The sequence below is a fragment of the Macrobrachium rosenbergii genome, chromosome 7 (genome assembly GCF_040412425.1).
Source record: "Macrobrachium rosenbergii isolate ZJJX-2024 chromosome 7, ASM4041242v1, whole genome shotgun sequence".
Classification (NCBI taxonomy): Eukaryota; Metazoa; Arthropoda; class Malacostraca; order Decapoda; family Palaemonidae; genus Macrobrachium; species Macrobrachium rosenbergii.
Window position 1 is genome coordinate 10,117,753 of NC_089747.1, and position 14,279 is coordinate 10,132,031.

Consider the following 14,279-nt stretch of genomic DNA (forward strand, 5'->3'; position numbering starts at 1 on the left):
GCAGCTTCCAGCTTTAAATGTTCAAAAGTAGCATTTTAATCCTGCCATAAAAATATTTTATATTTTGTGTATGGTTTCCTGTACAGTATCTACATGTGATCATGTAAGATGCCACACGCTTAAGTACTGTATTTTATTCTACCATTACTACGTTATTGTTATTTCTGAATTCTACAGTCTTCTATGATCTCTTTCTACTGAAAAAAAAAAAATTGTTCTAAATGCTGGTTTATCTTTTCCTGCACTGGTAATTATGATTTGAACCATTGCCAAAGGCTATCCTGTTCAGCTATTTTCCACCTCAACTCCCACATATTTAGCTATCTTACTTAACTTCTACTCTGAACAGGGAACTACCATTAACTACCATGAACTAATGCATGCTACTCAACATCCACATTCAGTCACAGAGGCACAATGTCAAGCAATTCAGTACAGTACCACAAGACTTTCATTCCTTTTTCTGTTAATCTTCCGGTGCTATGACACACTTCCTTTGATTTACAACTTATTTATGTCTGGTATGCATACACTTATTATTTGATCCATCTCCACTGTTATCTATTTGCTATTTTCCTTTCTCCCTTTTCTCTTTTTCACATACAGTATATGCATTTATTTTGATGATATATTTCCTCAAGCACTTTTGTAACCTATAACTCATTATGATGCAAATGCTGTCTTTTCTTGCCTGGTCCCTATTAGTTACACAACAATAATATATATTAATAATAAAAAGCAAAATTAATAAGAGACCAGAAATTGTATTTTTAACTAACAGGCAACGAAAGACTTCTTAGAAGAAGAATGTCACACAACACTGAATTAATCCTTACAGCAATATTAGAATAAGTGCAACATCTCTCAAGAACCGTGACAGATAAAGTAGAACTCATACTTCACAGAATCAAACCAAAGTACTGTATTTATCCAAGATAAAATTTATCAATAACTGGTTACCTCTAATGTTAAATCCTTTCCTTGAAGGTGGGTGTCCAATTGGAAAGAAAAAACCCCTACCATGTTACACAGACAATAAACTAACATTACTGAAAAGTGATAATTAAACAAACACAAAATAACACCTTAAAATTACTTGGATGAAATCCAAATAGGAAAAAATACCTTAGACTTTAAAGTACTGTAATACAGAGTTTAACAGAATAGTCTAGGTTCATCATATTTGTTCAATTTCTCTCAAGACTGTCTACAGTATTTCTTTCATTATACTGTCTTGTCTTTCAGACCAATGAATCTATATCTTTTTAATTCCTTTTGACAACTATATTTTATTGATGGTTCTTTACTTCTATGGCTCTACATCAATCTACCTGAGAACTCCCTATAACACTGAAAAAAGTAAAAGGGTATTGAAAGAAGGCGTAAATTTCATTAAATGCACACCCCCACATCTCAATAAAATACCCTGAGAAAACAACAATGAAGAAAGGAAATAAATCAAACGAAAATATCAATTCCATTTCATTAGAAAAACCTTGCAAGTGCACCTGAAATTGTTAATATATGGGGCTAACAACAATAGCTAGATTCTTAATAATAAATCTTGAACTCTGGATGCTGCCACAAATCTAGCATATGAATACTAACGTTCATGATCAGGAACTCGAAGTTAAGACAAACAAACTTTGGTCACATGGAATCCAATATATATTTGACTATCTTATTATTACAAGAAAGGTCTATGAAAAATCTAATATTTGCAATCTCCAAAACAGACGGAGCATTATGAATTCCAAGACAGTCACGGGTTTTTTTTTAATCAAGCACAATCAAATACTCGTATCAAATGGTGACAGGACAAGTTAAGTTTATGACTTAATCTAAAGGTTAGAAATGATGGCTTCCACTTCATTTTGAGGGTAACGATGGAATCCTTTGTCTGGGGTGACAGCTGCCACCTCCACATTAGACCCACTAACTTTTTCTTCCATTACCTGTTTCAACACCGTTAGAGCAATCTTCAGGGCCTCTTGAAGAGTCATGGACTGAAAAAAGGGTAATCCACGTCAACAAATCACACTGTAAACTAAGCCTTCATGGTAAGGTCATTTTCCCTTAAAATAAGGATTTCATAGGGCCTGTACTATACAGTCAGCTAAAATGATTACCTGAGGTCATAATGGGAGCGAAAATATACTTTCACACATCAAAAGACGAAAGCTGGAATGCCTTGAAAATTTCCATAACAAAAATCATAGACCATCTTCTTCTCAGAAGTCTACTGGTGAATAAGGACCATGCTCTCAAACATCACAGTGAACAATGGAACAACAGACATATATCCTAAATAAGGCCATTCTTTGAAGACATAAAAATGAAAACTCTTGTACTGACACTTAATTCAACTAAAGATAACAAAACCAAAACCAAAGATAGAACTGTAGTCTGCTCTCTCTGGAATTTCTTTGTTTTGGGCCATTGTTAATATTTCTATTGTTACCAATTATCATCAATGATGCTGATATTTCTAATGACAAATCACACATGATGTAGATGAAATAATCTGTAGTAAATGCTTCCATATAATTTTTCCATCTAAAAATAAGGAACCATGTGCCTCTCAAGACTGCTAACTGAAGCTGGTACTCCTAACAGTATAAATACATACACACACACACACACACACACACACACACACATAATTAGTTACAGAACCTTGACAACTCTAGAAAATAAGCTGCTCTAATTTTGCAACAAATGTTAAAATGTTACAACTGCCACTTAATTTCTTAAATTCCCTAACACTATAGCAAATCCTATTCTATCAAGCAAAGTAGAGTTTGTTTTGGTATCAATGAATTTCAAGGAATACATTTTCCCAAAAATTACGTTATTTTACATCATAGAAAGGCATCTCATATATCACCCACGATACCACTGCTGACATGAGACCCAAAAAAACCTGTATATTGAAATGCTAACCACCTTGACACTCAAAAGCACATCCTACTTACTACCATTAAATCACTGGGAAAAATCGAAACAAACATGATGGTAATAAGATCAAACGTGATTAGACATCACAGTGTTATAGGTCATCATACCTTAAAGGGTAACACATCATAACTATATTTTCCATTTCACTTGAAGCAATGGAAGACAGCACGCATAATGCCATGATACTTAACCCTTCAAATAGTTCTTTTACTACTTATCTGTAATCTTGAACTTCTTCAACAGGACACATTAACCCTTGCAAACTAATTATAGCTGATTTCAGAGGCAGAGAAACGTTCTGCCAGGATAACTCCTCAATTACTATGGAGAAACAATTTTTAGCTCGTTCTTGTTACAGTGATAATAACTATCTCTAAAAGGTAAACTCTAGAGTACAAATATATACAGTAGCAGCTTTTAAGAACTGCACAACTTAAAAAAATTGGTGTCAATACATGCTCTCATACAAAACCTGACAGAATGTTTACTTAAAACTTATGTATGCTCTCAAATCCAGTTTTAGGTAGTTCCCATTCATGCTTTATAACTTATTCATACCTCATTTGGAAATTAAGCATAAAATTTCTAAAATTTCAATACTTAGTAAATTATCTGTTTACATGACAATTTAATATTACCCAAGACCCATGTAACAACAAACAGCACTGAAAAGACGAATTATGAATGGCCATACTTGAGGGTAAAACTTTTCCAGCCGAAAATAAGCCTCTTAAGGCTTGGAGATCCAAATCATAAAGCAGGGCAATTAAACAGTGGAAGCCATAGCTCACTCACCTTCAAAGTGAGCAACTGATGACAAAGACTAAAATCCAGTAAACTTAAGACTTTGGTTCTGTTCCTGATTTCAAGCAAAAGGCTGACCGAGGAATGTACAGTCACTCAAAAATGTTTTGCAACATGTTCCAGAAGTTTTCGTTCACCTAACAGTAATTTGTTCTTTTGATATTTACAAGGAAATGTAATTTTTTTATTCGACTTTGGTTATTAATCATACGATTAACAATATAAAAAGAATGGTGAGTGAAAAATTCATATTCATATTCGAAAAATGACAAACATTTTGAAAAATTTCACTTCAGATGATTGGGCAAAAGAGTCAAAGAAGAAACTATATTTCGAATCAGATAAAAGCTTATTGACTAATAAAATAATATTGAATAATCATCAATGAAATTATATATAATTAAAGAAAGAAAAGAATTCAACCATTATTGTTGACAAAAACAAAAAAAAAAAAATCTCATAACGTCGTATGTTATCGTGTGACTCCACATTCGGGCAGGAAAGTTAAACTAAACTGTCTCATCACTTGCAAACCGATAAGATGGGCAACATCTTATCGCATGCATAAGACTAATGTCTATTGTAGGTATTGCTCGGCAGCTTAGTGTAAATAAAACAACCATGTATAGAGGGATACAACAACAGAGAGAACGAGAAATATGATAAATTCATTGTAAAAAGTGGAGGACAACTCCATTGTTTGCACTACTGTTCATCCCCAGATGATCACTGAAGGACCTCCGCCTAACTCCCTTACAGCCAGTGTTGCTAAAAAGAGAACATTCGCTTTCCTTCAAGTTGCTGCTCACACCATCCGTAACAGGCTACATGAGACCAAGATATTATTTCATCATACTCCTGCCAAGAAACACTTCATATCAGCGAAACACAAAGAACAGAGGCTAGGGTTTGCGTTATAATAGAATCCAGTTGCCGATGATTTCTGTAAGAGTCATCTTTACGATGAGGAGGAGAAAATTCTCCACTGATGAGCATGGTAGTCTTCTTCACTGCTGGCATTTAGCATTAACTAAATTAATGTTGAACTTCTTGCTAATTTTAATTCTTTAGAAACTTAGATAATAAGAAATACAAAAAATATATTATATATTCAGTTAACTTCATAAGAGGCATCAAAATGATAGGCCTAAGTAGCAATGAAAGAAATGAAATTACACACGATAACGGCATTATATGTGTGTGTGTGTGTGTGTGTGTGTGTGTGTGTGTGTGTGTGTGTGTGTGTGTGTGTGTGTGTGTGTGTGTGTGCGCGCGCGCGCGCGATTATATTCTATGTATTACAAAAATAGACGTGAAATCTGTTAGTCTAATTCAGTATATTTTATATTAAGTTGCACAAGTTCACAATATACATAGGATTAGTCATTCAAAAATTTTATTAATAATAATGTGAAACAAATCTTAACAAAAGTCGTATTTGTTGATGTTAATAAGACTAATAGTTCAACTTATAACAGTCGTAGGCCTATGTCTACAAAGTTCACACATATGAAGGAGACAAAACAACGATAGTGATGGCAGTTGGAGATGAAAATATTAAAACATAAGAACAGCGATGACCTCTGAAGTATTATAGTAACATCTTTTAATTAAGTAAAAATATGACAACAGTAAGCAGTATCAGAAAAAGCCCTGTTTAATGGAAACTGCAGGTAAATTTCTCGGACCCACCACTAGTGTTCAGTTGTTTCATAAACACAACTGAGTTGCCAAATAGCGCCAGATGTCGCTATTATAAGCTGTTGTCGAAAACTTTTGAAGTATGTTGCAAAACTTTTGAGTGATTGTACATTTTCAACATACAGACTTACCAGGTTTCTCAAGAGATTTAGTATCTTGAAACTTATGCACTGGGTGACCAGCAGAGAATAAGGTGAATGGTGCCAAGCAATGTATACCCTACAACTTTATACCAATAAACACCAAATGAATCATGGACATGAATCATTGGCACAATAGAATCAAAGTGAATAACTGACAAGACAGCAAACCTTATTTTCTCCATAAATACCTCTGAGTACTTTCCAAGAATACTGTGGATGCAGAGAAAGGCTTTCCTTGCCTTCTACAGTCTGCTTGCACTAAAACCAGAGTAGAATAATTACAAAATATAGACCACCAAAAATCTCTCGGTACTGTTTTCAAGACACTTCTGAAAAATGTGTCTCTTTTCATAACTTCTTCTAAATCATTATAATGATTACTAAAATGAACTGACCATTAGACTTTCACAGATCTGGTACCAAAGGCCTATGAATCTCTCCTCTCTCTGAGACAAAAATGCATTTTTGAATGCTTGATTCTTCCACCATTTCACCTCTTAAGTCTACAGAAGGACCATATAAACTAATATACGTACTACTAAAATGAACTGACCACTAGGCTTTCTCAGATCTGGTCCCAAAGGCCTATGAATCTCTCTCATACTTGCGTGCACGCACCTATAATGAAACTTCCATCCATTAAGTCTACAGAAGTCCCATCTGTCTACTGTGTGTACTGTGCAAAAGTTAAATGACACTTCAATCCTATGTTTACAACTGTATACAAAGTAATTTCTGGTAAATGAACTAATGCACATGCATATCTATTTGTTAATCTTGGGTTAGCATACAAAACCAGGGTTAACATACAAAATCAAACTTAACTAAGATTACAAAAAAAGATTATACGGTATAGTTATTTCTGTATGATGGGCTTTTGATGGTTTTGAAAAACACCTTAAGTATTATTCTAGTCCTTTTCATGCTTTAGTTCTAAAATTTCTAGTTTTTCATAAAACCAGCATGGAAGCATAAAACCAAACTGCTGTTAAAACACCATTATACTACCTGACTGACAGGCAAAAATCAACAAATGATAAGATTCTTGCAGTGACTGTTGTGCACCCTCAGATCCGGATCCAATGGCTTTTGCACCAAACTGGAGAATGTGCGGAAGATCCATGTGTAGAATATCTGAGCTCAGATTTATCTAAACCCAGAAAGGATTGCAAGAGAAAGGTCAATTTTTCTTGAAGAACTTAATAATACATCAAAGAATGAATAAAACATGAAACATTATACTTTGATTGCTGTTGTGCAATTTTTAACTGTTTTCAAAACAGTGATAATAATAAAAAAAAACATAAACTTCATATAAAAACTGTAGTGTGCATAACCTAGCAAATATATTGTAAATTATCAAAAAGACCTCAAAACTTAATAGGCAACTTAACAATCAACCAAAAGCCGAACTATTTTTTTTAAGAGTTGACTTTCAACAGCACCTCACTTCACTGGTTTCATTATCAATAATTTGGATATCTCTGAACAAAAACAAAATACTGGTTACCTAATCAAGAAAAATCTGTACTATAGTTGGCCTGCTGGTGTAAATCAATCAGAACCTATGCCTGCCTGTTTAAACAAGTAAACATGGACAAAAGGTATTCCAGCTGTGTGTGTCCAGTCAGTCATTTGGCACAATATTTTTTACTATTGAATTTATATTTAAATTGCAAATCATTAGTTATACGACAGTCTAGAAAACAAATACATCTCACCTATTTTTCTGGGGGTCTGATCTTTGTCCTTCCTGCTCCTTCAGAGCAGACCCAGAATTGTCATGCCTCAATCAAACTGTGCCTATCTGCAGCAAAGACAAATCTATCTCCAGAAAACTTTTCCATCATGAAATTATAGTATCTTCTTAAAAAATAAGTTGAAAGAAGTAATTAGTCTGGAAAATACGAACTAAACAAGAATGAAATAATACAGAATCCCTAAACAGAAAATTTTACGATACGTTTGTGGATATCGGTCAAGCTAATAAGAAAAAATAATCATGCCAGATAGCACCCCTGTTAAGGGGATCCCTATCAAGTTAAGACCAAACATTTTTTATTAAAACAAATGTAATAAGACAAATAGTTTGCCTTTCATTGTTCGTACACTTTGGAAACACTTTTTCATCATTTTGAACAAAACAGTTTAAACACAAAGAAAACCCTCTAAAAATGCTTATCACTGAAGGTTGGTAGTTTTACTCAACAAAACTACTGACACATTTAGTCAAAAATGATTATGAAAATACAGTAATCAAATTTTCTCAACTGTTTCCACTATATGGGAAGAATACTTCTAAGCAAAATAATGGTATATATTTCTAAACACAAAATTCTCTCAATAGATTCTTTAAAAATAAGAAACCTCGACTTCCCACTAGGAAACTCTAAGTTTCTTCAACTTCAACACAACTACACACTTTTATAGATAATTGTACATTATTTCACCATTATAAATGGAACTGTTCAATCTACCACTTCCCTAAATAATGATGTTAAAAATCAAAGCCTTTCTACAAGCTCAGACATGGGCTACAGGACTTCAGCAAATTTTCATGTCATTAGCAAGCCAGATGTTCAGAAGGGACCCAGCTTGCATGATCTACTAAAAGACCATACTAACCTAACATACCTAACCCTAAGTAAACAATAACTTGGCAAGGGAGAGATGACCCTGGACTCCATACTGGAAACCTTTTTTTACCCATTAAGTTCCCCTATAACAATTGCACAACTGCACAATGAGGTTTCCAGGATTTTTACAACAAAAAAATCAATTGATTCTAATTAATTACAGTTGACTGACAAAGATAACCTTAAATTGCTTGATAAGCAAACAAAACCACTTAACATCAATAAACCAAATTGAACCGACGCAATATTGTTTACCAAAACAAAAATACCACTTTCTCAAAGTAGTCAGTAAAATGATGTTTTAAGGGTTTTGTTATCCATGTAATAAGCAGAAAAAAGTCTGTCTGTTAATCTGTACGGAACTTTTTTTACTTTGCTTCACATGGCAAATTCAACCTAACCTCACATGCAGACAGTGCCCATACAATAATGTATTTTGACAACTTAAACCAATAACTTGCATAAATTGATACACTTTACAAGCAATAACATTTTCAATACTCTTTCTTATCAAGATTTAGTTTGTTTACATGTCACTGGGTTTTAGCCAAGGCTATTTAGCTACTGGTATATCTTTCAGGCCTAATCAGTCTGACCTAATGTGCTCCTTTCCCTTTTCACTATATGCCCATAGGTTTCAATCTTTCAATCTTGATCGACGTCACTTCACCAAGATCTCAAACTTACAATTTTCTGGAAGAAAGTTTGCCAAGTTCTCATCTTATTCTCATAATGACCCTCTAAAAGGATGACGGCGTGGCAGAACTACGCGATAAATGTACCATCAGTTGGTACCAATCGTTTATATACGATACATAAAATGTCGCATTGTGACAGTTCTGTACAATGTCAAGGTTGCTCTTAGCTTAGATTAGCTATCTGGATTTGTAAAATGCCTAGCCCGATGTAGACCCATTTGGCTTATTTCTGCGATACACAGACAGGAAAAACTGCTGATAAAAATCAAGTTAAAGTCATGAAACTTACTAGGATAAACTGTAAGAGGAGACAAAAGAAAACAGAAATGGAAACAAATAAATATGTTATTCAAAACTGAACAAAGAACCAACTTCAGACTTAGAACAACTTACCTCAAGAGATATTACCATTAACAATTCTGTATTTTCCTAGAATTTTAGCTATTTGTTTCTTGTATTTTGTTTTTGTCTAGATCTAATGAAGATGAAGTTGAAATTTGGTGTGAAGACTTGTGCTTACCAAAAAGATCGTTCAGTGAACAAGCCAAATGATTAATACTGAACATGATAAGATGTTCAAATCTCAACTTTTTCAACCTCACCCTACCAGGACTGGCAAATAAAATAACCAAATGTAAAAGATCAACAAATAACAATGTAATACAGATGCAAAACATGAAAACAAATAAAATTAACTTGAAAGCATGCATGTTTATAATTTTGCTCAGCTTTAGGTATCTTTTGTCAATTTCTGGAAAAATTTCTAGACAATTAAAATCACTGCCAATATCATTATCTCAATAAACTAGTTTCATAATTTAAATCACAAACAAACCCTTTAAATTTTTTTATCTGACAATACTCTACAATCCTAATCTTTTTACTTATTTTTTTGTCATACTAATCTATAATTCTTTGGCATGTCTTTTCCTGGCAGCAGACTTGTTCCTGGCCGATGGCTTCTATCAACTGTTAGTGGGACAGTTTAAGCTTGTTACTACTGATATGGCACAGGCACTGACATTTGTTCGAGGACTGTTAATCACACCTAAGGGTGGGGAGATGGACTGGTTGTCCGGATTATGTTCCACCTTTAACCAACTCCTGGATTAGGATCATCCTGAGCTAACTTCCTAATCTTCTTCCTGTTTTGAGGGGGCAACAATTGTGGCGCTAAGGAAGAAACGACACAGTCTATATAAGATATGCGAGAGTAAAGCCGGAGATTGAGTGACAAAATCGAAGCATCAGGGAAGAAGTGAAATAGTCCTATCTCACTACAAAAAGCACCTCTAGTCTGGACCTAGTTCATATAAATTCTATACTCATCACCTACCACATTATGATTATTTTTCCCCCATGCTACCATTTTAGATGTGTTACATTTTCAGATATAACTCTTAAATTCAATTTTAAGTGTGTTACATAGGTTAGGAACTATCAGTGAATTACTGCTAGCTGTCAATAATAAACTAATAATAATAATAATAATGAATAACCTAATTTAATAATAATAAATAATAATAATAATAAAAAACATTCTTTGCAGCTGCTAATCTAAGGTCTTCTATTGAGTAACTGACTTTGCTACTTATCAGAAATGGACAGACCTCCCAAACATTCTGTTTTGCTGAGATGCTTCATTTTGTTTTTAAATTAATCCGTCTGATCCCATTCTTTTCTCATGTTTATGGAATTTAAGCATGAAGTCCTTCAACCAGTCCCTTTCCCTAGAAATGTATTGTCTAGATCACACTCTTGAGCCCCAATACAGTTGGCCAAAAAACTTGCCTTTTCAAGAGCTGCTCAAAAGTGAAACACTGCTTAAACAGTTATCACTTTAGATACTGGAGGGACCTTGTTTCCTGTGGATGACATCCAATCCTGAGAAAAACAAAAGTTATGTCTTGATAAAGGGTTGCAAAGGTAATCACCAACATTCCTGACTGAGAAAAACATTCAGTTACTAATGATTATGGCAGAGGTGTTCTGGTGGATTAGATAGTCATTCAAGTAAGCCAAGCAATCATCTTCTTTATTTAGGATGATGACCCGCCTGCTGGTGCAGAGATATAGCTATCATGAACAGTATATAATTCATTCCTCCCAACACCTGGATTATGGGTATCATTTATATAAATATTTAATTATCTAACAAAGTTATACTGTGGAGTTATCTGATTAAACGGTCCTCTCCGTGAAAAAGGTAATTCAAATCTGATCATATTCATACAGTCAAAAACATCTAGAAGAAAAAAATAAGAAAATAACTTTAGTAAGATTTTGGCAGAATATACAAATATACTAAATTTTAAAGATAATTTGTGTTTTAAAGATAATTGACGACTCGCCAGCCAGTTTTTCCTCTCGTTTGCTGACACAGTTTAACTCTTGGGTCAATGGCTACAGTATTTGGAATGTGTTTAGTTATTTTCATCTAGACCCGTGGTTGGACAAGCAACAATCCTGGACAACCTGATTTAGTTCTTTTAACTTTCATCAATGATGTGGTTGTGCACGATTACCTTGAAAAATTTTATTCTTTTCTTAGTGTACAGTTCCTTTGGTTGATAGATATAACCCTTGTTACTTGAATTATTTCAGTTGATTTTAATTTTCTTTTTTCATATCTTCTGAAAATTTTTGTTACTCATTTAGGTGAAACATAAACATGCATTTAAAGATACTGGTACCCCTTATATCCTAGAATTTCTGGATGAGAAAATAGAGAGAGAGAGAATGATATGTCTTAAAGATCACTTATCAAATTTCAGCGTAATTTTCTGGATTCTGATGACTACTTTTCTATGTCTTTTCCTGAAGCAAATCATTGAGATAAAGCAAATTTAAGCCTGGAGTTTTTAGAGATTCTGGACCATTCTTATATCCTACAATTACAGTGTTCGTTTCAAGTCATTTTTGTAAGTCTCAAAATAAGCTATTTCTCCTTAATAAACACACAGATGTATTCTAACATCCCATTCAAACTTCTGCAAGTTTTGTTCTTTACATAAGAAATGTTCGCTAAATTTTAATGACACTTGTCACTCTCAAATAAAGAACCTGAAATGCCACTAGGTTTTGTTTAGTGGGGATCCAGACAAAACGTGGAAAATTTCAGTTGCCATCAACTGAGGAAAATTCATTTTGCAAAAGGGGGCTTGGCTCCAAGGCACTGGCAGCAATGACAGTTGCATCCTAAATTCTCGTTGCTATATAACCATTAGAAAGGTGTAACAGAAATAGCTCCATATCAGTGTTGCTTTGGAATCAGTTTTTCCATAGTATTTTTAGTGCTTATCAAGAGATTAAATGTTATTTTATGATGCTGACCAGACTGCAATTTTGCTGGATGTTGCTGATCTCATGTAATGGTATGTATATATTTATATATGCAGTTAAAAGGGAGCTAATTAGTAAATTTCAGTCTAAATTCACTGGATTCCTTACTGAATATTGCTACATTAACTAGTTAAACGTTAGTTTTCCTTTTATCATTAGTTAGTATCTGCTCCTTTGTTAACCAAAACTCTAAAACCAGTGAAACCTTCTTACTTATTTTACAATAAAAAGTGGAACCATTCCATAACATAAAAGGCAGTCTGGTGTTAACATTTTAAAATTAAACTATAATTCATGATAGTTTTGTTGCTGATTGAATTTTAAATAAAAATACAATTGGGCCAACAATAAACACCACCTGCACTCCTGACAAAGTAGACGATATTTATCAGAAACAGGGTAAAATAAACCCTGAAAAACGATGAAATCGTTTTTAAAAAAATTAACTATCCGTGTTTTCAGAATGCATTTTTGCCATATAAACTAAAATTTATCGTAGAATCAAATCATTTAGGTAGCTTTAATATTTTTAAAAACATATTCAAGTTGGATCATTTATTGATTTAAACCAGCTCAAAATTATTTAAGAAATTCGTAGCATTATAACAACGATTATTTGGGGTATTTATTTACATTACACTGAAGAGGATGGGGAGGACCTGGAAATTTTCAACCAACATTCATTACGTTCATACTGGGATAAATACATTTGAATATATAGCGTTATTGTTGAAATAAACCTTAAATGATGAGAAAGTGAATTTTCGTAAGAGAAAACATTTTAGATATAATAAAAATAAATTATCTATGCAGGCTATACTGGATCAACTGCAAAGACCGCAAGTAATTTATTATTTTGTTTTGACGTGACACAAACTAAACAATTTCTACCTATTTATGCCGTCGATAAAAAACACCTTTTCACTCTTCCTTCATAAATAACACTTAAAGTAGAAAGTTTATTTAATGCATATATTTTGATACCTTTTATCGTTGAACCAGCCTGATACATGAAACTGACAAAGTGAGCCAAACGATGACTTGTGTTTTAGTTTGCGGTTACAACAGCAAAACATATGGACCCCTGCATGTATTAAACTTGTTTTTCTAACAACCTAAATATTTCTTTACAAACTTCTTTTTTCAATAGTTAATGGTATAGTCTTTTTATCACTTATAATGTTTATGATGCTCATTTAAAAATCAGAATAATATTTTTAAATTTATACATTGAAATATATTTTACTAAGAATTGTGAATGGAATTCTTAAACTTAGACATTATACTGAGACTGCTGTTAACATTTCAATAAGGAACATTTTTAGCTTGAAAAATTTTTAAATCTAGATTTCAAGTTCTTCCTCACCCTTTACTATTCAAACTTGTTATTGATCAGTGTACTCGAAGAAAATTTATCTTAATCGATTTTTGCTTTGTCAAACCTTGATTCCATTTCTTATATAACACCACCCTGAGTGTGTCGTTTGTAAACAAATTTACAGTTGTCATATTATATATATATATATATTATATCATACATATTATATATATATATATAGATGTCATATATTATAAAGATGATAAGTTCCCAAAATATAATGTCTATCACAATTAAATATATATAATGGTATGAAATCAGATATTGATAAATAAACCTGAATATTGATAAACAAATTTAATTTAGCGATTCTATTCATAACTCCTAAGGTCAACATCTCGTTTGTCCTAGTTGATGTCAATGCTTTATTGCAAAGCGCTATAAATGCACGCCAAGTCAGAAGAACGCTTAGCAAAGGGTTGAGGAGTCCTTAGGTGAAGAAATGCCCCCTTAAATGGTGCAAGAGAACCTGATGTCTTGAGTTGTGTGAAAGTCACCAAAAGGCCAGGAGTATGGGGTTTGCTGCCAAATAAACTGTTTATTTGCAAATAAAGAAATGAGGAAGGTGGGTCTCACTTTTGATATACTCTGGAATTGTAGGGCTTGTTTTTGCAGACAA

The 14,279-nt window shown here is 33.2% G+C and overlaps 1 protein-coding gene across 1 annotated transcript; it reads right to left on the reverse strand.

Annotated features, from left to right (window-relative positions):
• Window positions 1–1,474: 1,474 nt before the first annotated feature.
• Window positions 1,475–6,729, reverse strand: LOC136839955 (proteasome subunit alpha type-5-like). The gene is made up of 2 exons (XM_067106229.1): window positions 6,615–6,729; window positions 1,475–2,029 (listed from the first exon to the last, which is right to left on the reverse strand). The coding sequence occupies exons 1-2, from the start codon at window positions 6,727–6,729 to the stop codon at window positions 1,842–1,844; spliced, it is 303 nt and encodes a 100-aa protein (XP_066962330.1). The 3' UTR covers window positions 1,475–1,841.
• Between the last annotated feature and the right edge of the window lie 7,550 nt (window positions 6,730–14,279).